Genomic DNA, 27,537 nt, shown 5'->3' with positions numbered 1-27,537 from the left:
TCAACTGAAATTATTTATTTAGTAGGAGCTTCTCATCAGCCCTGTAACTAGTTAGAAGAAAATAGACCATCTCCTACATTTCTGACTGGCAGGTCTTACTTGGTAAAGAGGCCATTCAATAATTATGAAAACTAGCAATGCATCAGTCTGGGTGAAAAGTCTTACAAAGCCCCTGTGCAGTAGGTGTGCATATGGCTTTAAGTCCCAGAGCAATTTGTTCTGCCTAACTCCAGGCTTTGCAGAATCTGAGCCTGAGCACGGAGCTCTTTTCCATCCAGCTGCAGATCAAGAAGTGGATTCAGCTCACCAGCACAAAAGATTCAAAGAAAATGTCTACAACACATCGCAGTGGGCTGAGCAACAGAGAGGCTTAGAGGCTAAAGCTACTCTGAGACCTGGTGGTCATGTTGGACTGGAAGACAGCCTGAATTCGACCTGAAACAATGCCACAAATTTCATGTGTTTGCAGCAGATAAAACTTGGACAGTTTCGAGGGTTTGGGTTATCTTGCCTGTCTGTGCTTTGTTATGTGGTGTCACTGCCAGGGCAGCACTGGGACGTTGGGATGGAGGAAGACGACAGCACATAAAGATTCATCTAGTAAGTTTTCCCACAAATTTATCCAAAGCAGACCATGCTCACTATTCCTCCCACCCTGTCCTAAACACCCACAGCCTGCCACGGATCCAACCTTTGTCAAGAGTGTTTGGTAGGACAACTAACTTGTCTTCAAGCTTGGCTGAAGAGGTGCTTTAGCAGAGCAAACTGCATTTTGAAATAAGATATTAAAATAATGCTAAAATACAGCTACTTCTGCACTATCTTAGCATTAAAAATATCCTTGGTTAGCTGCTTTTCCTTCACTGTATTTTAGTCAGGCAGCTAATTCACTTTAAACATCCATCAGCTGGAACTTTAGTCAATGCAGCTGCTTTCACAGACCAAAATTTTCAAAGGTATGTCCCTTTTTCCAGCTGTGCCTGGCCTTTGAAGTGACAAAATCTCTCAAATTCCATCAAGGGAAATTGGGGTGGGGGTGGAGGCAAGGTTTGGGTTTAAAGAACTTCTAAAGTTTGATATGTGATTAATTTTACTAAGTTAAATTAGGTTCAGTACCGATAGCAGCTACAATGCAGGATACATGAGCAAAAGAACTGCGAAGAGTGGTTCTGTCACCCATTGTAATTTTGTTTTCTTGAAACAGTTAAAGTGTTTTGTTTCCTGAAGAAAAAAAGTGCTAAATCTAGCACCAAGTTTACTGTTTTGTCAGTAGCACTTGGGTTTATAACAACTCTCAATAATATTCTAACCACAGTTTCCTTTTATCTGCTGATATAACAGGGCAGGGTTTGACACCTTTTTAGACATGAAAAGACTATCTTGTCTCAAGTAACAGCTGCCATTAGTCTCCTTCACCACTACATTTCCAAGCATCTTTCTTGGCATAAAAGCACAGAGCCAAGGCTGTGCAAATCCTCAAAGTTCAGTAACTCCCTTCTCAAATTAGGAAATTCCTGTTAACTAGCAAAAGATTCACCAATTCTATATATGAAGTAGAAATTGGTAAAAGCAATGAAAATGAATTTTTCCTTTTGATAAGCATGTCCACACATGGTGATGAATATTTCAATCATATTTTCCAGTGAAAAATGAGCATGTGTAGCTTGATAGTGTGATACATAGACACTGAGGAGTGGGTTATTTCTTTTTTTACATTATGTATTTCTTAGCTCTTTATGTATACATTCTACATAAACAATACTTAACCTTTCTTTCTTGTTGATTCCTCATGGACCTGAAACAGCAAGTTACAATCACAAGGAATACCAAGTGTTTCCTTTGTTAAGCTATGCTAAATATATTTGCTACACCTAAGTAGATGTTTAATACTGTTTGTAAGTGGAAATAATGATATTTATAGTGATATTTATCCTGATAAGACAGAACTTATGGATCTGCTTTATATCTCTGCAGGAACCATTCAAGCTAGGGGGATGCAGACATGAGGAGCTACAGACCAGGTGGAGTGCTAGGGCTGGTCTACATGAGAGAGGGCAACCTACACAGTTGTTCTCACCTCTGTTGCTGCTTCTGAAGTAGTGGCAGAAAACTTGCTCACAATTGAGGTGCACTGCAAATGAAAAAACCTGTTTTTTAATGTTTTTCATGCTTGAACTATACTTACGAAACCAAGTCAATTTGTAGTGATAATCGGCAAGTCTCTTTTTTTTTTTCCCTCTGCAGTTCTCAGTATATCTAATTTCTGATTTCCATCATCCAAAAATCATAAACCTGTCATAATACTGGCACAGTATTTTCAGTGAATCATTCACTAAAGCAGTCATCCCAGCCAGATTCAAAAAACAATCAAAACCACCCTCTAAAACCCACTCCTGCCCCCCAATTCTAAAGAAAATCCTAAAACACAGGAACCCACATTGAAGTTGTATAATCCCTCCAACGAAAGAGTGCATTCCTGTACACTAGGAGGGAGCAAAGGGAGGTCATTCACACAATGTTGGTATTTTTATTAAAGAAAATTCAAACTCTTGATTCCAGCTTTCAGTATTCAAAATCAGGAGCAAAGAACAGAATCATACATAACCAAGAACAATGTTTTTTCACAAAACAATGGTCTGATCTTTCCACTACTGACCCCTGTATAAAGAATCTCTCTCCATTTACAGTCCCAAGGTGACTGCTACTCCTACTCTCCTTTGAAACTCTGTTCTTCTAGCTACCCTCTCACACCATCTGGGTGGTTAAGAGTCTCCAGAACAGAGAGACCATCTTCAAAACTGAAAATAAGTTCCAAATACCTTGGATTTTTTTCTCATTTCCATAATACATTTCTCATTTGGAAAATAAACTATGAACTTTCTCCATCTGCCCACAGAGGAAATAAGAATACAATCCATAATTAGCCAAAATGGTAGTTTATCTATAGGCTACTTATACCTTCCTTAAGCACATCTGGAATTTAGCTTCCCAACTTTTAAAGCCTTGGCCTTTATGAAGAAACAATTAACATTTTCATTAAGGCATGGATATTCTAAATTTCTGTTGTTAACATTATATCTTGGTAAGAGTGGCCTTCCTTCCGGTTGGTCCACAGAAAAAGTTATGAGCACATAAGCACAGGCAAGAAGGCATTTTCTAATAAGCTGTTGAAGACCAGTTTTTTTGTGTATGAACAGAGATTGCTTCTATATTAAAGAGGCAAGAACACCACCTTCAAAATTGTAATTGTATTCAATTTCCCCCTTTTAAACCAAACGTACATATTATTCACGGAATCTGCAATATCATCATTAGATTTTGATTTTCTGTAACTTACCCTTCATTCTAGTATAAGTAGGAGTAAGTGTTAGATGGGATTTCACATCTTCTTAAAGAAAAAGACGCCCCAAACTATAAATGTTTGTTTGATTAAAACAGCCATAAAATTTCCTTAGATATTAGATATGACAGCTACAAACCGAGAATATTCTTACATGGCTTATTCCATTCTTTGGAAGACACACACACTCAAAAGACAGTTTGTTACAGGGCATGGTAGATAAAAATTTAGTTACCCTGCAAGGTACGTCTGCTGTGTGTCTCTATCTGGTCCTTCAGAGATAATCAATACAACCAGCATCCCAGGATTTCAAAACCCATTTTAAAACCAGCAAAATTAAGTTAGTGGAGCAGAATGGAGAATCTCAGTTGGAAAGAGCTGTTATCACTTTGTCTTATTAAGAATATCCAACAGCAGTGCAGGCACTATTTTAGTAAGTCTGTTTTATAAGCAGAAGGACTAATAGCTGTACACAAAATCCTCACAACTGGCAGAGGAAAATCCCTTATTTTGTAAATAAACCTCCCTGCTCCCTTGTACACAATATGTTGATGCTTCTGTATCAAGTTCAGAATGTAATCAAGTCCAGAATAACTGGTACTTGCCTATAATCAGCTATCTGGACTTCTGCTAACATTTTTGTTTCAAACTTTAGGTCCAGTATGTGGTATTTCATAGCACTTCTTACTCATCAAACCTGTGCCCACTTAAAATGGACAGATCATACTGCAGAAGCTTTGAGAAAGAACTCTGTAAGAACTGAAGATTAAGAGTTCATTGTTACCATGATTATTTTATGGAGAACCTAATTGATTTGGATTCTTCCTTTTAGTCTTTCAGACAGGGGAAGGGGACTGTCTGCCCATGCATAAGACAGAACAGCACCTTTGGCTTGCTGTGTGGGACCAGAACTTGACCTCTCAAATGGTTGCTCTGGACTTTGGAAACAATTAACATCCCTTACAGAGGATGGTTTTGGAGGTACCTGCAATGAGAAACTATTACCGTCTTTTTTTGAAGTAGTTGGTTTCTTCTTCCCTTCAATTATAAGGGCTGAGTCACTGTTTGTTCTTTTTCCAGAAATGTTGTTACTCCTTTTCTTTGTATAACAGTTTTTAAACTGACCATGGCTCAGTTGCCTTTTCTGCTGCTCATAAATCTGATTTTTATTGATGTTCTCATCATCACTGTCTTCACTAGAAGAACACCTGTTCTGACACACACTCTTCTTAAAAGAAGTTTTCCAAGAAGTTTGAATACAAGCTTTTTCAATGTGACAGCCAGTTAAAACATCTGCTGGCTTTTGAGATACTTGAAGCATTTCACACCCAGGATGAAGTATCTCTGTTGTTCGCCCACTGAGGCCTAGAGATGCTGAACTGCTTATATTATGGCCTTTTTGCACCACTCCAGCCAGGCTGTCAGCCTTTTTGTACTGATCTTGATAAATGCGTACACTGGAATCCCTTGTGTGGTTTTCTGATAGCACATTTTTACTTTCCTGCACTACTTTATTTAACTGACATGAGGAGGAGATGAAAACTTCATCAAGATTCAATGTTTGTTCTGTTTGTTTAAAACATTTCAAAGGCTCCAGTTGCATTACATCTGCAGACAACAAAGGCTTTGATGGCATGGAAGTCTTCTTAAGTATTCGCTCAGTTAAAGACCACTTCTGAAGTTGTCCCATAGCATCATCTGAAATGAAATCATCTGCGCTATCCAGATGATGCCGATCAGACTGCATAGCATCAGAATATTCTGACCTATTTCTCACTGTTTCATGAGCCAGTGGATGCGAGTATTTTATGCGTGTACTTAAGTCACTTGCTGGGTCATGGGTATCACCCCCATGAGCTGGTGAAGTGTTGAAGAAGGTTCCTTCCCAATCAACACTGCTAAGCTGTAGACCAGCTGTTACAGAGGAAACTGATGACATCCCTGAACTTTTAGTAAATTGTGCTGGCAATACAGATGAGTCAACCACCGTACTCTTTAAGAGCGAGTAAGGTGATGCAGTTAGAGGAAGAACAGCTGCTGATGCTGGCTTTTGAACAGTAGTTATGCTGGAAGCTGCAGCTAGCACTAGATCTTTTGATTCAGTACTTCCCTGGTGTATCTGATCTTCTGGGGGAGTTTTTATATCCAACGTGGAATACTGCACAGGAAGAATTCCACATCTGGTTTTTAAATTCATTTGAGACAGAAGATTGGTAACTTCATCACAAGCGTTTGATGATTCCTTTTCTTTTGGTCGGTCTTTTCTGTCTGAAAAAAAAGGGAAAAAAGGCACATCAAAACGGCACATTAACCACAGTTCAGATTTCCTAGTGTTACAAGTATAAAATGGTAAGATAAAAGCACATTCCCTGCAAGACATGCCCTGATCTTGACAAAACATGATGTTGTTCAACAGCGGGAGAAATGTTTGTTGCTTTTGCTTCACGTACTCTGGCAAGACCCAAAAGTTCATAGGAAATAAGTTTTTGGACTTACTTTTCTGTTTCTTCTTCGTAACTTCTGACTTTTCCACTTGATAAAGAGCAACAATATCAGGATAAGCAGCCTGAAACAAAGACTCCTCTTCTACTGTGACTACAAACAGCTCTGCAGGCTCATCTTCTGCATCAACATAATGTTCTAAAAAAATTAATGAATGTACATTAGACATGTATATACACACATATCAAAGTAGGCAGTAAGAAAAACAAAGAACAAAAGATTTATTTGACTACAAAGAAGGTATGTAAAAGGTCAGTAGCACAATGTTTGAGATTTAGCTGCAAGTGAAGTTTTTTTCCTTTCTGCTAGTTTCCTGGGCACATTAAAGATAGAAATTTGTCAGCATAGAAAGATACCTAGCTAGGAAACAGACACAGCTTCAGGTATTTATAATGAACTAAGATTCTATATTTTAATAGAGTCCAGATCTTATTAAAATGTACCAGAAAAAGTACCTGAAGATAAAGTCCCTTGTTCTCTAGATTTTTTTTTTTTTTTTTTTTTTAAAGCACTGTTTTTACTTTCAGGGTATGTGAAATTTGATGCATATTTTCTATTGTTTTCATAGAACTGTTTCCAATCCAACCCACGTTTCTTTGCCTCATAATGTTATCGAACTCTTCTCCTCTTTAAAGCATGCTTTTCTTCTATTAAAAGTTTTATTCCATAATGTACACAGAAACAGACCAACCTGGTTTTTGCCACTCAATTTCAAAGCAAGGAATTCTGTTTTTAACACGTGTCTTGACTATCCTGTAAGAACAAAAAGAAGGCCATTAAAGGATTTTGTTTAAACAGGAAATGAAAAAAAATATATTTTAATATTCTAATTTGTAATGATTCGGAGGAAAAAGTATTCTTGTAATAGTAAAATAAATACACCTTTAAAAAATACACTACTTCTCTGCATAAGTTACACAGTACAATTTAGGGTCTGGAACTGAGCACTGAAACATTTCTATTTTTTTAAATGATAGAGCTCAGCGGAGCATAACAAGAAATCAAAAAGCTATTCTGTGACAACAATAACGCAGACTCCTACAAACATCAGTTTGATATCTTGAACTAATCTACCTCAGAGACAGTTCCTGCTTAACTAATCTGATCTCCTTTTATGACAAGGTGACCGACTTTGTGGCTGAGGGAAAGGCTGTGGATGTTGTCTACCTAGACTTCAGTAAAGCCTTTGATGCCTTTTCCCCACAGTATTCTCCTGGCAAAACTGGCTGCTCATGGCTTGGACGGGGGTACTCTTCACCACACCTTAAATACCATGTTCAGTTTTGGGCCTCTTGGGAGTGTTGGTTGACAGCCAGCCTGATACGAGCCAGCAGGGTGCCCAGGGGGCCAAGAACATCCTGGCCTGTATCACAAATAGCTTGCCTAGCAGGACTAGGATTGTCCCTCTGTACTTGGCACTGGTGAGGCCGCACCTTGAGTACTGTGTTCAGTTTTGGGCCCCTCACTACAAGAAAGACATTGAGGTGCTGGAGCGTGTCCAGAGAATGGCAATGAAGCTGGTGAAGGGTCTGGAGAACAAGTCTTATGAGAAGCAGCTGAGGGAACTGGGGTTGTTTAGTCTGGAGAAAAGGAGGCTCAGGGGGGACTTCACTGCTCCCTACAACTACCTGAAAGGAGGTTGTAGCGAGGTCGGTGTCAGTCTCTTCTCCCAAGTAACAAGTGATGAGAGGAAATGGCCCCAAGTTGTGCCAGGGGAGATTTAGATTGGATATTAGGAAAAATTTAGTCACCAAAGGATTGTCAAGCACTGTCAAGCTGCCCAGGGAAGTGGTGGAGTCACCATCCCTGGAGGTATTTAAAAGATGTCTAGATGTGGTGCCTGGGGACGTGGTTTAGTGATGGACTTGCAGTGCTGGGTTAATGGTTGGACTTGATGCTATTAAAGGTCTTTTCCAACCTAAACGGTTCTATGATTCTAAATCCCCAGAGAAGGCTGTTGCCACAGACAGTAATTTTCTGAATGACCAGACAAGGTCATTTACATCTTTTGTGTCAGAGCATGAAGGAAGATACAAGAACTGAGCGGGGACAGTCAGTCTTTATGAGATTTTCTAAAATCATTATCTACACTAAAAGCATATCTACACTCCAGTTTAATAGAATCCTACATGTAAAGCGGCTCCTGCTGAATCATTACTGCATTTTTAAACACTTGTTAACAAAAGAAATTTTCTAGAGCATGCATTATCTGTCTTTTAAACTCTTGAAACACTAGTAAGTGTTATAAACAGTGTATGCCAATTCATTTGCTCATCAAGGTAAATGCCGGCAATTCAGCTAGCCAGTCTGTTTAAAAAGCAGCCCCCAACCAGCCTCTCCACTTTTCTGAAAGGTAGCACAGAGTAGAACAGCTTCTCTGCAAATAATAATTTAACAGACTATGACACATCAACCCAGAAGAGATACTATCACATTGCTACACACTGTACTTCTGTCCCCCAAAATTAAGGTCTATAAAATCTTGAACAGCATCAAAGAACATGGAAAATCTATTAACCTTCTTGTAATACAAGAATTTGGAGGGAAAGGGGGAATTTGGGTTTCATTTGGAAAATGAGATCATCAGATACTAAAGTTAAAGTAAGTCACAATTTCCTTCATGCAGTGAAGGTAAGTTGAGCTTTGCCAACAGACACTGTAGATTGTAGAAATTTACATAAGTTTAAGAAGATTAGATCATTAAAAAAAAAAAAAAAAAGAATACCTTGAGGTCTGGTAGAATAAGCAGATACTAATTATGGCTCAGAAAACCCCTGAGTAACAGAAACCTGGATGGTGGGAAAATATTCTGGAGAAAGTAGTCACATGCTTATCTTCTTTTTTTTCCTGCATACCCATTTTTAGGAACAGCATACTTGGCCATTTTTATATTCCTTAATGCAGCAGTCCTGAATTAAAACGTTGTTTTGAGAAGAAGTAGTAGCAGAACAGAACCATAAGCGAATGATTTCATTAGACACACAGTACAGTGGCAGTCAGTAGGTCTGGTAAGAAGTCAGAGACCATGACTGAATCTGCAGATGATAATTTCTAAGCCTAAGCTCTTATTTTCAATTACAGAAGTCAATTAAACTTCTGCTAAGAACCTGAGAAGAGGATCAATCCTATATTGCTAAATCTCATGTGCAGATCTAAAGAAAGAGAATAGAAAGTAAGCATAGGAAAAAGCAGGCATTTTCAGTTAGAATGAAAGGAAACTGCTGTACATATTACTTTGTGCAGCAGTAGTCTAAGAATTGGTGTTCTGATCTAAATTTTTATCTCTATTCAAAATGAGCACACAGCTTGAAACAGAGATGGAAGAAAAGCATTATATTTCTGTAAAGAAGGAAAAAACCCATGATTTTCCATCCATCAGCAGAAGAAAATCAAGCTACCTTACCGTATTGCCTGCATTTGTTTTGAATCAATGTATCCATATTTTCTCTGGATCATATCATAATGTGTCAGTAGTACTAACAGTTTCTTACAAGCATAATGTTTGTTCCATTCCATCTTCTCAGAAGCAAATACCTGTTGGTTTAAAAAAAACCAAAAAACCAAACCCACCCCAAAATGTAAAAGTTTCTTATTCTATTAGGTATCATGCTTAGATAGCTATGTAGTAGCTAGTAATACTGGAAAGTGAAAACCAAAACAATAGCAAGTGACCTCTTTTTTCTGAGTTCTCTTTCTAGTGCGAGGTGTCCCTGCCCATGGCAGAGGGGTTGGAACTAGATGATCTTAAGGTCCTTTCCAGTCCAAATCATTTTATATTTCTATGATTCTACTTTTATACATGCTGTTCACATCAACTGATGAGGCTTTCAAAAAAAAAAAAAAAAAAAAGGCATATTAAGAAGTTGCAGCAAGATTATTTAATTCCTATTTCCAGTAAAATTACTAATGAAGTTCAAAATCATCACAGATGCCTGCCCTACTAATAAAAATATTAATAATTAATAATAAAAAATTAAAATTAGAGCTGAATGTCCAGTATTTTGTTATATACCTGAAAGGACAATAAATTCGGCCTTTGACATTCCTTTATGTTGATTAATTTATTCTTGTTTACAAGAAATTCTTGGATAACCTTGAGATAAAACAAAAAGAGACAGTTTAAGAGAGAGCAGAAAACTGAAATTTCAACTAATTGACGAAAAATATTTAATCTTTAAATAGGTTGGTTTGTTACCTGAGAGAACGGAAAGCCCTCACAACTGTTAGCTTTTCTGCAGGTAAAACAAATGTGTTAGGAACCAAATATAAATGGAAAAAATGCAAGGAAAAGCAGTTCAATTTTCAGGACATTCCTACTTTCTGATACTGTCCTCCACTGCACTTGCTTGTTTCACTCGCTCTAACTGATGCCATTCACAAGGGCAGCAGTACTTGGAGTCATTGGGTTTGCAGTATCTAGTGCTTTCACAGAATTTACATCCACTGTGCTCATGTTCCTTGTAAGATCCTATAGAAGCAGAGGCACAAGTGTGAGGCAAAAAAAAGGTTTCCAAAATCTCCAAATAGACAAAGGCAGTAGTAAAAATACAAAGCTCAGAACAGATATGAATCTGACATGAATACTAGCTGTAAACTGATCTGAGTGCATTAGCTGTATTTATATATCTACAGTGAAAATGACAAATACAATCAAGCTCTCATTTTTCTTGGAAGACATTTTCAGTTTCAGACCTTATGCTGAAAACTTTATTACCCAAAACTACAGAAGTGGTCTATGACAACCTGGCAAATATAAATAATTTATTTGAAACAAGGCTTTTCCTTCTCCAAGTGACGGGTTTGAACAAGTTCACTGATCAAAATGAGGTTCCTTAAGATTAATTTCTTTTTAAGACGACCCTGCAGCAAAACCCAGCAATGCTAATGGATTCAGTCCTCTTGATGCAAGACCAACTTGGGCAACTAAGGAAATAGTTGCTTGTCAGTGTAGCATACTTTCTTCATTGATAGCGTTAAAAAGGCAAATATCTGGGAAAACACAATAGCATCATGATAACATTCCATCTGCTTTCAACTAGTTTCACATTTGAAGAAAGGTAGGCCCCACCTTCAAAAATATTTATATAAAGATACATATACATAATACTGAAAACAGGAACACAGCCCACAAGCTGAATGACAAGCAGTTTTTAATATTAGTCATAAAAAAACCCCAAAAACCAGACCCAAACAAACAAACCCCCTTCCCCTCCCCAGAACAATAATTAGGCTAGAAATAAAATTTAGTGCTTTTCACACTAACCTGGATGATGGCACTCAGAACAGTGAATTACCCTTTTAACAACTAAAGGTGGATTATTATCATACTGAAATTCTTCTTTCCATTGCTCAAACCTAAAAGGATGATATTAAAAGGATTAAGAAACATTGCATCTACCCAAGAAACAGTTTTCCAGTTGAAAAGGATTCTTTTCTTTTTTTTTTTTTTACAATGAAAATGGAATTTCTACAATGACTTTTTTTTACAGTACATTATATGATTGTTTGACTTCTAGTATAGACACACACATTGAATTGCCGAGGTGAGTATCTCCAGAGAGGACGCCTTTAACACCGGAGCGGGGGGAAGCACAGCGTCCCGGAGCCTCAGTTCGGAGCGGCAAGAGCGACCGAGGGAGCCTCAAGTCCTCGACAGGACTTGCCCAGGAGCCGGCAGCTCAGCTGACGCGAGCAGCGACTGACAGGGGGCGGTGCCAGGAGTGACGGCACCAGCCCTCAGGGCGGGAAAACCCACCCCAGGGAGCGCGAGCAACCAGGAGCGCGGCGAACAGGGCGTGGCACGTCAGTCAGGGCGTGGCGCGGCAGTTGGCGCAGGCAGGGCGAGCGGGCAGCGAGCGGGATGTTGAGCACTCGCCTCAGGCCCAGGGCCCGCTCTGGGAGCTCTGCCCCGGCGGTGGCCAGCATAGGCACCCAGACAGAGCCGATGAGAGGGGAGGCTGCGGCGCAGACCTCGGAGTGTAGAAAGTGCCTCGACTGGTCTCTTGAGGCGAGGGTGCACAATGGGCAGGGCTGCACTCTGTGAGCCCTGGTGGAGGTCCTCCTGCAGCAGGTGGCTGAGCTGCGGGAGGCTGTTGGAGAGCTAATAGATGCCAGGGAAGCTGAGAGGAAGCTGGGCTGCTTGCTCCAGGCCCAAAGTGCGCAGGGGCTGCAAACGTCCAGCACTGCTCATATAGGAAAGAAGGAGGGCAGCAACCCAGAAAGCTGGGAATTAGTCACGAGAAAAACGAACAAAAAAAGGAGGAAGAGGACAATTAACGACAAGGGGCTTCCTCCTAAATCTGATGTCCCCACCCAGAACCGCTTCTCAGTTCTGCAGGGGGCTAATGAGAAAGCACCCACCACACCTAATGAGCATCCTGCTGATGCACCAGTAAAGAGGATCGCTACTGGTGCCTCCAGGAAAAAGAGGAGGGTCATAGTAGTAGGGGACTCTACTTTGAAAGGCACAGAGGCACTCGTCTGCTGGCCTGATCCAGTCTCGAGGGAGGTGTGTTGCCTGCCAGGGGCTCGGATCAGGGATGTTGCTGAGAGGCTGCCTGCTCTAGTAAGTCCTGCTGACTATTACCCCCTTCTAGTGGTCCATGTGGGTGCTAGAGATATAGATAGCAGTAGCCTGGAGAACATTAAGAAGGACTACAGAGCCCTGGGAGAGGTGGTTAGGGGCTCTGGAGCTCAGATAGTTTTTTCATCAATTCTCCAGGACAAAGGGGAGGACTTTAAAAGAGCTAGGCGCATTTGGCAGGTTAATAAATGGTTAGAATGCTGGTGCCATAGTCAGAGGTTTGGCTATTTAGAACATGGGGCTCCATTTGGGAGGCCAGATCTCCTGGAGGCTGGTGGAGCTGGTCTGACAAAGAAGGGGAAGAGCTGTTTTGGTAGGAGGCTTGCCAGGCTGGTCAGGAAAGCTTTAAACTAGATGTGTTGGGGGAGGGGAGCATTGATCCATCCCAACACTCCTGGTCAGTTGCCAGCACCTGTAATAAGTGCTTGGAGCGATGTAGAGATGTTCCAGCTGCCCCAGCCATTGAGTCGGCTGCATTTGGAGCTCGGCTAAGGTGCCTCTATACAAACGCCCGTAGTATGGGGAACAAACAAGAGGAATTAGAGATGTGTGCAAGGCTACAGGAATATGATGTCATTGGTATCACAGAAACATGGTGGGATGGCTCCTATGACTGGAATGTCGGAATGGAAGGTTACAGGCTGTTTAGAAAAGAGAGGCCAGGCAGACGGGGAGGGGGTGTTGCTATCTATGTCAGTGATAGGCTAGAGAGTATGGAACTCTGTCTGGGGGCAGGTGATGAGGTAACAGAGTGTTTGTGGGTCAGGATCAAAGGGAAAACAGCAATGGGGGACATTACGGTGGGGATCTGTTACAGGCCGCCTGATCAAGAGGACTCTGTGGATGAAGCGCTCTACAGACAGATAGGGGCAGCCTCACGCTCGCAGGCCCTGGACCTCATGGGGGACTTCAACCATCCTGACATCTGTTGGAGGGACGGTACGGCCCGGCACAAGCAATCCAGGAGGTTCCTTGATTGTGTGGAAGACAACTTCCTCTTTCAAGCAATAGAGGAGCTGACGAGGAGAGGTGCCATGCTTGACCTCGTGCTCACCAACAGGGAGGGACTGGTTGGAAATGTAACGCTCCAGGGCAGCCTTGGCTCTAGTGATCACGAGATGGTTGAGTTTGAGATCCTCAGGACAGTGAGAAGAGCATGCAGCAAGCTCACTGCCCTGGACTTCAAGAAAGCAGACTTTGGCCTCTTCAGGAACCTCCTTAGTAAGGTTTCATGGGATACAGTCCTAGAGGGCAGGGGGGCCCAAGACTGCTGGTCGGTATTCAAGGATGACCTGCTACGTGCTCAAGAGTGTTGCATCCCGACTAGAAGAAAGTGCAGCAGGAGGGCCAGGAGACCTCCATGGATGGACAAGGAGCTGCTGAGGAAACTTAGAGGGAAAAAAGAAGCATATAGAAGGTGGAAGTGAGGACAGGCGGCCTGGAAAGAATATAGGAGCATTGCCCGAGAAGCTAGGGACCAGGTTAGGAAAGCTAAGGCCCAGCTAGAATTAAGTTTGGCGAGGGATGTAAAAGATAACAGGAAAGGATTCTATAGATATGTAGCAAATAAAAGACAGACTAGGGACAATGTAGGCCCTCTCCAGAAGCTATCAGGAGAACTGGCTACCATGGATTTGGAGAAGGCTGAGGTTCTTAATGACTTCTTTGCCTCAGTCTTCACCAGCAAATGCTCTGACCACACCACGAAAGTCTTGGAAAGCAAATGCAGGGACTGTGAGAATGAAGACCTTAGGCCCACTGTAGGAGAGGATCCGGTTTGAGACCATCTTAAGAACCTGAACGTGCACAAGTCCATGGGACCTGATGAAATTCATCCACGGGTCCTGAAGCAGCTGGCGAATTAAGTTGCTAAACCACTGTCCATCATATTCGAAAAATCCTGGCAGTCAGGTGAAGTTCCCGATGACTGGAAGAAGGGTAATATAACCCCCATTTTCAAGAAGGGGAAGGTGGAAGACCCGGGGAACTACAGACCAGTCAGTCTCACCTCTGTGCCTGGCAAAATCTTGGAACAGTTTCTCCTGGAAAACATGCTAAGGCACATGAAAAACAACGAGGTGGTTGGTGATAGCCAACATGGCTTCACTAAGGGGAAATCCTGCCTGACCAATTTGGTGGCCTTCTCTGATGGAGCCACGGAACTGATGGACAGGGGCAGAGCAGTTGATGTCATCTACCTGGACTTGTGCAAAGCATTCGACACTGTCCCGCACGACATCCTTGTCTCTAAATTGGAGAGACATCAATTTGATAGATGGACCACTAAGTGGATAAAAAACTGGCTCGATGGCCGCACGCAAAGAGTTGTGGTAAATGGCTCGATGTCCAGTTGGAAACCTGTAACAAGTGGTGTCCCTCAGGGATCGGTGTTGGGACTGGTCCTGTTCAACATCTTTGTCAGCGACATGGACAGTGGGATTGAGTGCGCCCTCAGCAAGTTTGCCGACGACACCAAGCTGTGTGGTTCGGTTGATACGCTGGAGGGAAGGGATGCCATCCAGAGGGACCTTGACATGCTTGTGAGGTGGGCCGATGCCAACCTTATGAAGTTTAACCAAGCCAAGTGTAAGGTCCTACACCTGGGTCGGGGCAATCCCAGGCACTGCTACAGGTTGGGCAGAGAAGAGATTCAGAGCAGCCCTGCAGAAAAGGACTTGAGGGTGTTGCTTGACGAGAAACTGAACATGAGCCGGCAGTGTGTGCTTGCAGCTCAGAAAGCCAACCATATCCTGGGCTGCATCAAAAGAAGCGTGACCAGCAGGTCGAAGGAGGTGATCCTGCCCCTCTACTCTGCTCTCGTGAGACCTCACTTGGAGTACTGTGTACAGTTCTGGTGTCCTCAACATAAAAAGGACATGGAGCTGTTGGAGCGAGTCCAGAGGAGGGCCACGAGGATGATAAGAGGGCTGGAGCACCTCCCGTATGAAGACAGGCTGAGAGAGTTGGGGCTGTTCAGCCTGGAGAAGAGAAGGCTGCGTGGTGACCTCATAGCAGCCTTCCAGTATCTGAAGGGGGTCTACAAGGATGCTGGGGAGGGACTCTTCCTTCGGGACTGTAGTGGTAGGACAAGGGGTAATGGGTTCAAACTTAAAACAGGGGAAGTTTAGATTAGATATAAGGAAGAAGTTCTTTCCAGTGAGGGTGGTGAAGCACTGGAATGGGTTGCCCAGGGAGGTTGTGGATGCTCCATCCCTGGCGGTGTTCAAGGCCAGGTTGGACAGAGCCTTGAACCACGTGGTTTAGGGCAAGGTGTCCCTGCCCATGGCAGGGGGGTTGGAACTAGATGATCTTAAGGTCCTTTCCAACCCTTACGATTCTATGATTTTATGATTCTATGCTTATGATAACAAGCAGAGAAAGCCTTTGGTATCTCATGCCCTAATCCACAAGCCAACTAAAAATAGCATAAGTCTCTCATCGGTCCCTATGAATTCCTTTCCAATATATCAGCATATATCTGCTAGCTAGGAGCTAGGAACCAGCTAATGTTTAAAACAATTAAGCAGCTTACCCAGTAAAACACAATTCAATTAGCAAATGTGAAGAACATGGTAATCTCTTACCCCTCTAAATTAAAGTATTATAAACATTATCTTAGAACTGAAGTACATACTTGCAAGTTTGAATAAAATCAAAGTACATCACCATATAACATAAATTTTAATTTTACCTTTGCAATAAGTTTTGACCTCGCAAAGTCCCAATTAACTTTAAAGCTTGTTCCTTCCCAACCCCTGGAACACCCTATAGAGACAGAAATATGAAACATTATTTAATGAAAACCAGAAAGTATTCAGATTTTCATAAAAAATGCCTTCATAACATTATGCAGAAAAATTACAAAAATTATTCTAGATGTTCAGAATAAATGGAGAAAAATAATTTTTGACCAAGTTCTAAAGTCAGAGAAGGTGACATGCTACACTGTACTACCAGTGTAACACAGATCCTGTTGTTTAGAGCACTGTCCAACATGGCCTTGGATGTTCCTTTTCTGGAACCTAGCTCATGGACTGAAATCCAGAACATTGTAGCAACCCCTTGTTGTGGTTTAACTAAGTACTATACAGCCACTTGCTCACTCATGCCTTCCTCCCCTGTGTGGGATGGGGAGGAAAAAAAGGTAAAAACTCATGGGTGGAGATAAGAACAGTTTAATAACAGAAGTAAAATAAAATACAGCAATAATAACAAAAACAGTGATGATGATAAAATTCAGGGGGGATGTGGGGTGGAGGGGGACAGAGGGTGTGGGTGTAAACAAACGAACAAAAAGAAAACTGAAGTGATACACAATGCAATTGCTCACCACCTGCCAACCGATACCCAGTCCGACCAGAGCAGTGATCAGTCCCTTCCAGATAACTCCCCCCAGTTTCTACACTGGGCATGACATGCTGTGGTATAGAATACCCCTTTGGCTAGTTTGGGTCAGGTGTCCTGTCTCTGTTCTACCCCGCCTTCTTGTTCCCTTCCCTCATTGGCAGAGCATGAGAGACTGAAAAGTCTGTAAGCTGTAAGTGCTACTAATCAACAACTAAAACATCAGTGTATTATCAGCATTATTCTCATACTAAAGCCAAAACACTACCAGCTACTAGGAAGAAAATAAACTCTATCTCAGACAAAACCAGGGCACCCCTAGACATACTGAAGAGTGAAAAATCGATTGATTCAAAACCACCAGAGAAGGGACAGAAAAATGATCCAAGGGCTGAAGCAGCTTTCCTATGAAGACAGGCTGAGAGAATTGGGGTTGTTCAGCCTGGAGGAGAGAAGGGTCCAGGGAGACCTTACTGAGGCCTTTCAGTACTTAAAGGGGACTTATGAGAAAGACGGTAACTGACTCTTTAGTAGGGGTAGGGCCTGTAGCGCTAGGGGCAATGGTTTTAAGCTAAGAAGAGGAAATATTCAGATTAGATATAAGGAAGGAGTTTTTTTACTATAAGGGTGGTGAAACATTCAACAGGTTGCCCAGGGAGGCGGTAGATGCTCCATCCCTGGGAACATTCAAGATCAGGTTGGACGGGGCTCTGAGTAACTTGATCCAGTTGAAAATGTCCTGCTCATTGCAGGGACATTGGTCTAGCTTCAGAGGTCCCTTCTAACCAAAAATATTTTATGATTTAAAATGCACATACTGCTTTTTCCAGTTTCTCTTTCAATCTTTATCCTATTTTGCCAAGAATCAGTACAGTTGAATATAAAGATTGTATTGAGTGTGCTTTCTACAGCATTATTACAAATAAATCTATAGCTTATTTTTCTTCAGCTGTAATGGCAAACTGAATATATGCAACCGTGTGAAATAAACATACATTCAAAACCCATTAGGAGTTCTCATTGGACTGCAGCCAGATACTCGGGTAGAGAGTCAGATATTCAGCTTCTGCAAGGAAAGCATCAGCTTGATATACATTTAACAAAGTAAGTACAATTAGAGTGGTATTCTCATTTATCTGCTCTGCCAATCCCCATCCCAATGCACTCCTGTAATTCAGATTTTGTTAGAAGTTTCTATCTTCATCCACTTTGCTCATGTATCATCATCCACTTTACTAGGCTGCAGTAACTCAAAAGACCTATCTGACATTACATAATTGTTTCACTTTAGGACTATGCAAGAACCTGGCATGCCAGGAGCTGCTACTTCCATTACGATAACTGATTAGTCACTAGTTTTTTAAACTCCCTCTCTATTATCATCATTCTTACAAAATAAATGTATAATAATAGTAAACAACCATTTAAAGTTTCCTATAACAGAAATAAGTCTCACAAGAAAAATAAATAAAATAGAGATTGAGCATTATCGGCTGTTTATAATGACAGTTTTATCAAATTGGAACACAATACATTTAAAACATAACTAGATATCCACAGCAAATCTGAATGGGAGCAACCATTGCCTGAAGTTCACTGTACGATGAACTGTATAGAAATCAAGTTTCAACCCACTTCCTTTCCAGTTCAAATAGCCATTACAACAGCTTCTATTCAAAGACTCCAAAAAATTCCAGAGCTCACAGGAAAAAAGCAAACAGTGAAGGAGTAATGAGTGAGATACCTCTCACTTCATTCATTAGGCAAACTTTCAAGTAGGTGACTTCTTTAGTAATTAATATATTTACAAATAGTAGAACTAAAAGGAGATACATCCAAACTGCATCCAGAACTGGCAATACTAATAACTACATGTCAAAACAATCACTACTAAGTCTTCCAAACAGCATAGACAAAACTCATTTTCCACAGCTACTCTGACAGGGATGTACTTATACAGTTACAAAGCATCCTTACAAACAACTAAGTTTCCACAACTTTGCTCAGTGTAATCAACAGCTAAACTTTTGTCTTCAGTTATAGAACAAGGTTGGAATAATACATAATAGCTTTAGAAAGATTAATGTACATGAACCATTTTGATTACCTTTAAGCTCTCACAAATAAAATTTACAGCAACTTACCAAGCATCTTCTTCAACTAGATCTCAGTAATTATGCACTGCATACAGTTTTGTCAGCATGTACACATCTCCCTTGACATAGTTTATTGATTTTCAAGGCAGTGTAAGTACCTAATAAAAAATAATTATATTGCTTACCTTTGGAAGATAATCACAACCCAGAAGAATAGCTAGCCCAATCAAAGACTCTCTGTCACAACCAAGCTTCTCCTTAATAGAGGACATTGTGTAACCGTCAAGATGTGGATCCTGCAAGAGAAATTCATCACGTGTTATTTCTGTAACATAAGGAAGGAATTGCCCTGAGTCCCATTCCGTTGTGATTGCTTACCCACCCCTATTCACCCACATCTGCAGGAAATGGGTCTATCCCCTAAGACAGGTCTGTGAGGAAAAAAAAAAGAGCATCAATTAAAACTTATAAAAGTAATTCACGGACACCACACGAATAACAACAGTTATGGAATTTCATGTTTTAAATACAGGCATCAGCTGTTGAAAGAGACTAAAATAAGCCAAAGGGTGTTTTTATTGTTTGCTATGTGTAGAAAAAGTGTGGCAAAACTAACATTATCCAGTACTACTGGCTGTGTAAGTCATGTCAGGAACTGCAGTTTTTAAAATCTACGTAAACATTTCAATGTGCTACTTGAGTAAAAAAAAAAAGAAAAAATAATTAAAATGTTACCTAGACTATTAGACATGAGCTGTGGAACTCCTGCAACTTTGAAGGGTAGAAAGACTCAAACACAACAACATGAAATCAAGATTAACATGAATCAAACCATAGAACATTGCCTCCCTGTCCTGCCCCCCTTCCTCCCCTGACAAAATAAAAACACCACACATGCCACATGCCAACAATCCAAAATTCCAGTTTTCTGGAAGAGATGCCCTGGCAGACAAACACATAAATTATTTTTTTGTATTGACTTAGGTAAGTAACAAAGTACATTGAAAGACTGCGGCCACCTTCATTTTTGGTGACAAATGAGAGAGAATACCAGGTCAAGACATAATCCAAACACAGTGCCATCAAGGCGAGTCATCATCCATCAACTTTAACTATTTGATTTTTTTTAAAAGTTAATTTTTCATAGTGCTTTTTTTCTATTGATTTTCTCCTGTTACTGGAGCATTTTCTTAACAAGTCTTTCAGCTGAACATTATTTAAAATTCCAACCCCAGTACCATTTTTCCTCCACTTTCTTGTTAGATTCACTACACAGAACACATGCATTCCTTTCCATGATTTATAGAAAAATTATGGAAATTTGGGGTTGCCTTCTGCCAGGTCTGGAAAGCTGCATTCCTAACAAATGAACACCTCAGCTCAGTGTCATAAATTGATTATGATGCAAACGTACAATCACAACCCTATTCACGTTCAATTGGAGACTAATTTTATTAATTGTAAGTATATTCATAATAGAACAGACCTTTAAGACACAAGCATGTGAACACTGTTATTAGACCCACGAGGCTGACCACTCCCATATGCCCTAATGGTAAATTTATATGAAGCAATTACTTTACTAGAATTCTCCACTGCAGAGGAGAAAAGGGGGGGGAGGGGGATGGGGTTTATATATCTTGTTTTATATTACACATCACTGCACACTACAGACAACACCTTAAGTGTTCTTCAATTCAGTAGTTTTGCTCTCACATCCAATACACAAACTGCCAATGAATCAAACAAAACATCTGTGTCTTAAACATACTACTTTAAAAAAATCTCACCTATTAGACAATAATATCTAAGTAATTATTTCAAATCCCTTCTTTCTATTTACATTTTTTGGAAGAGTCTAAAGAGAGCGTGAGAACAGGATGAGGTACACTACCTTAGCATTCATTGCAAAGTTCCTATAAACTGTTTGAGCTCCATATAAGAAGACATCTCCATCATTGGTAATGCAGCCATCAACATATCCTTTTGCATTTAGGTAGGCACACATTGCCTCTGCTTCCCCAGCAGCTTGAACCCAAGGAACACCTAAACACTCCAGCAGTTCAAGACACTAGAAGAAGAAATCCAAAAGGAGAGTGATTGAATGCTGAATTAGATCCACTTAGTAGCATGCATTTTCTCAGACACAGTGTATACAAAACCTGTTACTGTTGCACTGTCTATAGAACACTGCATTAATATAAACACTACTTCAGGAGACATATAGTCTACTGTAACAGTGAAAAGAAATATCCAACCAAGAGTAAAGCATTAAGTTACAGGCCTTAAAACACAGCATGATTAATGGTTATTCATTTACACTTCAAATAGGTATTTAGGATGTTTTCAAAAGAGTAACAAAGGAATATTTATCTATGAAAAGCAATGCTTTACTCAGATCATAATACTGGGCTAGCACAGACATCTTTTAACAGACACCAGACTCACCAAGAATATCAAGCCTGAAAGTACAGTACTGTCAGCCTAGTAAAACTGGACCACAGTATAAGACATACTGATAGTTACTTATATATACTACTTACCAATACCGGGGGAGGGGGGGGGGGAGGGAGAGGGAATCTATTGAAGCCATGAGCATTTACGAATTTTATTTCATAAAATTTCATATTGACAAAAATTATTAAATATCTGCAACAATGAATGAAGAATAAAACTATTGAATAGGAGGTCTTTGCAACCAGAGCTTCCAGAAACAGATTCTCAAACATCTATACAACCGACTATATAAATCTTCCTTTTAGCCAAATCCAGCAGGTTTCCAACAAGTGTGTCCTCTTATCTATTCAGCCAGTTTACCAAATCGTAGATCTAGGTTACAAAGCAGTTTTGTGGACCCCTTCAAAAACATACTACCTTAGTTTACATAGGTACACAACACATTCCTGTTTTCACGTACAGCCCAATCTAGGAAAAAGAAGTACCAATACTAACTAATTTCTTTAATAAACACTCAATTATGACTACGGCTTACTACAGCAAACATGCACACAAACATGAAACAAGGAAATTACTCTTATATTGTCCCTCTTCTATAAGAGCAGTTAACAGATGCTGTAAGGCCCAATTTCAAAAGTATGTATTCCCTCAAAACTCAAAATACTGTTGAAATGCATTTTGTAGAAAACTATTAATTCTCTCAAGTTTTTGTACTCAGTTTGGTTAAGATTTCTCCCTATCACATTAAAAATACTGAAATACAGCCCTCAGTTACTCACCTCTTTCAGAATGGCTTTAAATAAAGATCTCCCTGTTCTTGCAGCTCCAACTTTCTTTGAAGGTCCATAGCGCATCTCGTTCCTCTTACTCATGGTGTCTGCTTTTAACTTGGGGGCCTCTCCTTCCATGACAAACACTAGTTTAATTCCCACTGATGTTAAGAAAGAGATCCGAAAAAATAAGTTTCTGCAATAAAGCAAAGTGTTCTGTAAGCTGCAAAATTAGTGAAGCCTGATTTCTTCAGATGTTTCCCTTATATTCCTCAGCCTACCTCAGGAATAATCTTAGCTTTCTCTCCATCTTTTACAATTTCCTCACCCCCGAGCTAACAACCCTTTTATCTATATCCCTGCCTTTGGTTGATGTTCTTTTACTACGAACTTGTAACAGCTTTACAAAATTCCCAAGAAAATACCATATAAGAACAACAATGTAAGCAAGTATAAAAGGCTTAATAAAAACCAAATCAATATCCAAAGTCTGCTTCCAAACACATATCCACACTGATTCTTTTGTATAAAATTTTAATCCCAAGTCTATCAATACTGGTACATCAGATTTTGAAGTGATTGAATACTGTGTTATTAGACAGACTTACAGATACCACTACCATGCCAATCTATTTCATACGCAAACCAGCATCACTGATGGATAGAATTTTGCAAAGGAGCAATATAACTATTTGGTCTATTGCAGTAAAATTGAGAGCAGTAATATCAGACAGCATATACTTTTCCCAGTAATTCCAGGATTGATCTTTCAAAAGGAGTAGACCAAACATTTATATCACATTGATTGACATTAGTCCAGATTTAATTTTGTACATTTGCTGTTGGTAAAAAAGGATAAGCTGATCTGTTGAGGCTAGTTCTGTTTTCACAAATAATATAAAAATCAATCACTTACAATAAGTTTCTGTGAAATATTTAGTAAAACAATTTCCAACTGCCTGCAAACATTTCTTTTTTTTTGGTAGAAATCTGTCTGCCTTGCTTTGGAAAGGCTGCATTAGAGATCTGGACTGGTGCTTCCATTCCACTGCACAGAGGACATCCTATCACAGGGAAGTAATGACTTTGGTCATGCTTCAAGTTTTATAGTTAATTATCCATTTGGGGTCATAAGTATGACATTTTAAGAAATTATTCTCAGAAGATGCTGATATTTCATATCAGCTGAATTCAACACAAGCCACAGGAACATCTAACAGCAGCCAGTAACTCGGCATTCTTGAGCTAATAACATGACATTTATGAAAATTTGTATATATTTTCATTTTTGTCAGCATCATTTGCAGAAAACAGTGCTTTGAAGTTACAGCTGCTTATACTTGTTCATCCCTTAAGCTGCGATTCATTTAAATTAAAAATATACATATTCTTCAAGATTGTTCATAAGCTTGAAGAATGATTTAAACATACTTAATTCCACATGGGGTCTAACTAGAATTTTAATTTATAAGCCAGATCAGGATAGAGCATGCATGGCTGTCACTATGCTCTGAACTGACTAGCATCCAAGCTGTTGTGATAAACAGTTTAACCTCCCATACTACTTTCCATATACAGCTTCAGAGATAGATAGGAATTAACACATTGATTTGCATTCCTTGATAGTCTGTGTATCACACAGAGCTATACCTCAGTAAAACAAACATGGTTCTGCTTAAATCCACATCATCCTTATATACAGTTGAGGCCTGAAGATAAGGTAGGCTGGGCCCAAGAACTTCTATTTGCACTCAAGCATTAAGCTGAATTCAGCCATTATGGCTGAATCTCCACTTCAAACCCTTTACGTATATACCACAAATGATAACAACAAACCAACACACTCGTGTGAATTTTGGAGGTAGTCTTAAATTTGGAGTAACTGTCATACCTAAATTAAACAGCTATAAGACTTCTGGCTACAATAATTTATATGGATACCATACCTCAGATGTGGCTTGGTAACTACTCCAATCATCTTTTTAACAGCCTGTGCTTCACAAACCCACAGACTTAAATCAACAGCAAGTGTTTTTCCTTTGAGACTGGTCAAGTTAACAGGTTGTCTTACAGGCTCAAGGATTTGCCACAGATTAGTCACTCCCATTTTTCTAGCTTCTTTGTTGTCAGCATGAACGTTTTAGCTGTGAAGACCAAGCAAAATAAAATACTTTCAGAATATAGCATGAAGTATGATGTATCATGAACATGAGGCTCAGAAAATAAAAGTAAAACTGATAATGACTCAATATTTATGAGCCAAGAACGTTTACAATCAAGCCTTCTAAGCATGTAGTGACTCCAGTTCACAGATGGTTTATTACTAAATACTTTCTTAGGACTGTACATTTTCATTGCTAATATCTTGAACATAAATAAAAACAAACTCAGTGTATGTGTATAAGTCATTCATTCCCAAGTCTCGTGTGTCTCTTGCATATGCACAACCCAAGCTTTATGTAAAATAAAAGGAAAACCACATCTCTTGAGGGAATTACTTCCAGATCCGAAGTGGCAGGACTCACATTAAAATGTTTCTGTTCAAACACAAGTAGCGTAAAGCTACCTGAGGAATATTTACGATGAAAACAGAACTTGAACTTTCCTTACTATTCCAAGATTATATAAAGAGGGCCAACAACCACAGATTCTGGCTTGGGAAATTCAAGCTGGACTGTAGGAAAAAAATGACAAGGGGTACAGCAGCCCTGGTTGTCCAGAGGTTACAGAATCTCCACTCTTGGAGATTTTCAACATCCATCCGGCATACTGTCTTACCAGTTTAATGCACTACTGGTGTGGAAGTCCTACTCTGAGCAGGGAATCAGCACCAAGACCTCCAAAGGTCCCTTTCAGCAAGCATTTTGCTATTTATAATGGTGTGATTGCAGAAACACACCAGTGTGTATGTTTATTACCATTTAATTTTGTTATGCTGTGATTTGCGCTACCTATAATGAATGCCAGCTGAAAACATACACCCATTAGGTGGTATATTTCTTTGTCTCTAATTTAACTTTACTTCTATAGCTCTGTTCTCTATGCTACCACATTACCAGATTTAGTTTTCTTCTTCTCCTTCTTTTTCATTATTCTTCTTGTTTTCATACCTTGCCAGCTCTATACAAGGCCTCTAGCATATACTCTACTTTCCCCCCTCACGATACCCATCTATTCCTGCACTGTCTTATTGTACAAAGTTTGCCTCATGCTTATTTCTCTATTTTTCCCTCTTCTCCCTCAATATCAGAAGATAAAAATGAAATAAAATCTGAAATGTTTTGTATTTGTCTTTCTGATTTTGGAACTACCGTGTACTCAAGATAAAACAAAACCCTCCTCTGAATAAACCATGAGTGGATAAGGTAGCTGCCCGTGCCCGGGGATCAGTTTAAGACTTACGAGGAGCTATGCCACCTTGTGGCCTCTAGTGAGCACGGCCACGTTAAATTCAGCAGCCTTCCACATTTAGCACCACCAGTCTGTCGGAACAAACAAGACTGTCGTTGTAGGGTGTGTTTATACCTTTAAATTGTTTTAAAGCCAGGCAGCTAATCAATTCCAGGTTGTTTTTTAATCAAGTTCTCACGTTAAGATTTAATTTCAACAGAAATCATGTTTCTCCAATCCATTTAACTACTACAATCACTCAACCTGATTTTAGCTGTATGCATAGATGTATTGCTTTTGCTATTGCTACACCTCAAGCACATAAAAGGAGCTAAACACACAAATAAAACATGCAAATACATGGCATCATTTCTTGAAGTCCGGGATGACCAATTTCTCTGATTAACAGGGAAGGCCAACAAAAAGGCATCCAAACCTTCTCAAAAGACAAGTGTAATATTCAGCTTCAGTGAGATTTAACAAGAGAACACCTAGCAAAAAAAGGGACATGTCTTTTCTAATGTTATCATTTGGTTCCTGCCAGTCTGCATCAACCCAAATTCTTAAAAAACCTCTTGCGTTGGTTGGTTGCCAAATATTATTATGGACTGTTACATGCTACTTAATTAACAGGAAAGACAAACACACTAGAAACACTTAACATTTCAGAAGATTACAAATAAAAAGTATAAAAAATTTAAAACTAAAAAAAACCACAAAAACAAAAAACCACCCCATTTTTTCCCATTATGAGATAATATTGTTATTTGAGAAGTTTTCCTTACCGCTTTCAATATATATCTAGGGCTGAGTTATGAAAGCCTCTGAGACCTACCAGTCTTTGGGTTCTTGAGCATATTCTTAGAATATGGATCCTCTTAGAATTACTTAGAAATACTTAGAATTGGATCCTCTATACAAACAGCTTTATTACCTTTAATAAGAACGATCTGTCTACTCAGATTTTATTGAGGAGCTTTGTTCATTACAAACCTCTGATGTGCTTAGAGATGGTAACTTCCAAAGAAGGGAGACTGATTCTTTTCATATACTTTGAAGTCATTGAAGACATCATGCTATTACAAGATCATTGACAGGAAATATAAACTCAAAAACCTTCCCATTTCTCATTGGGCCAGTATGTGCTTTTATAAAGCACAGCTCTTTTGTTTTATAAATTATGTTTTAAGACTGTATTTTACTCTATAAAGTTTTTCACACAGACAGAAAAGCCAGCTACTTGAAAATAACTACAGAATACATTTAACGCTGAAATTTAATTCACACAGATATGCTTTCACCCATTGCCAAGGTAATTTGCAAAGAGTGCCAAGCACACGCTTTATGTCTGACCAACAGGCCTTTAAAAAATAAAACAAAAAGGGAGGGGGAGAAAAAGAAAGCTCTCAACACGTTTGTAACAACTCTCCCGTTCCCTCTGTGCTACCGCGATACACAGCACTGGGCACAGCGTTACCAGTAAACCCGAGCACCTGAGGCACAGCAGTGACACGCTTCAGCATTTACAGATGCCTCCTCAAACTCCTACGTTTATGTGTGTCCGCCCCTCGACGAAAACAAAATCGAGAGGTTGCCTGAAAGCGAAATAACAGGACTCACAGGCGTCTCGAACACAAGCATTCAAAATTCCCGCCTTAATGCCAACTAGCGGCAAGAACGCACCGCGGAGACGGAAACCAAGGTTTCCCTGACCCCTGTGAGGCGAGGAGCCTTCCAGAGGGCTCTCCCTGCCCGCTGAGGACTGCGGGCTCACCACCCCGGCTTCAAGCTTGGGGCACACTGTCCCGCAGCGCTGCCAGTTCGCAAGGGGATGCCGGCGGAGCTGAGGCCGGGGCACCTTCAGTGGAGGAAGGGGGAAGGGCATCAGTATAAACTTACATCCCGGTTAGAGCCCCGAGAGGCGCGGGAACACCAAGCTCACCAGCTACCGAGGCCCCGCAGCAGAAGGGAGGGAACGGAACGACCCAACGTCCGCCCCGTCCTCTCGAAAATGGCGGTCGCGCGGGAACGTCCCGCTCAGGGCGGGGGGGGGGT

At 40.3% G+C, this 27,537-nt stretch overlaps 1 protein-coding gene across 3 annotated transcripts; it reads right to left on the bottom strand.

The window, feature by feature from the left end:
- Nucleotides 1-2,503: 2,503 nt before the first annotated feature.
- Nucleotides 2,504-27,537, bottom strand: GEN1 (GEN1 Holliday junction 5' flap endonuclease). Of its 3 annotated transcripts, none has more exons than XM_030491060.1 (14): nt 27,382-27,537; nt 24,039-24,236; nt 22,102-22,288; nt 20,760-20,936; nt 19,051-19,161; nt 16,117-16,190; nt 11,106-11,197; nt 10,160-10,310; nt 10,038-10,074; nt 9,855-9,935; nt 9,246-9,376; nt 6,534-6,595; nt 5,837-5,980; nt 2,504-5,608 (listed from the first exon to the last, which is right to left on the bottom strand). In XM_030491060.1, the coding sequence occupies exons 2-14, from the start codon at nt 24,197-24,199 to the stop codon at nt 4,146-4,148; spliced, it is 2,871 nt and encodes a 956-aa protein (XP_030346920.1). In that variant the 5' UTR covers nt 24,200-24,236; nt 27,382-27,537; the 3' UTR covers nt 2,504-4,145. The 3 variants fall into 3 exon arrangements, with proteins under 3 accessions (XP_030346920.1, XP_030346921.1, XP_030346922.1); XM_030491061.1 differs by having other exon boundaries at nt 27,425-27,532; XM_030491062.1 differs by lacking the exons at nt 20,760-20,936; nt 22,102-22,288; nt 24,039-24,236; nt 27,382-27,537 and adding an exon at nt 19,248-20,725.

The sequence above is a fragment of the Strigops habroptila genome, chromosome 6 (genome assembly GCF_004027225.2).
Source record: "Strigops habroptila isolate Jane chromosome 6, bStrHab1.2.pri, whole genome shotgun sequence".
In the NCBI taxonomy this organism is placed as follows: Eukaryota; Metazoa; Chordata; class Aves; order Psittaciformes; family Psittacidae; genus Strigops; species Strigops habroptila.
This window is presented reverse-complemented; position numbering and strand designations above follow the sequence as displayed.

Bases quoted from the DNA above. Each gene is read 5' to 3' on its own strand.
- GEN1 (XM_030491060.1), bottom strand. From the start codon at position 24,199: ATGGGAGTGACTAATCTGTGGCAAATCCTTGAGCCTGTAAGACAACCT. The intron at 10,311-11,105 runs GTTAGTGTGAAA...CTGCTTCTATAG, and splicing joins TTCTGAGTGCCATCATCCAG to GATCTTACAAGGAACATGAG. The intron at 10,075-10,159 runs GTAGGAATGTCC...TTTTACCTGCAG, and splicing joins GTGGAGGACAGTATCAGAAA to AAAAGCTAACAGTTGTGAGG.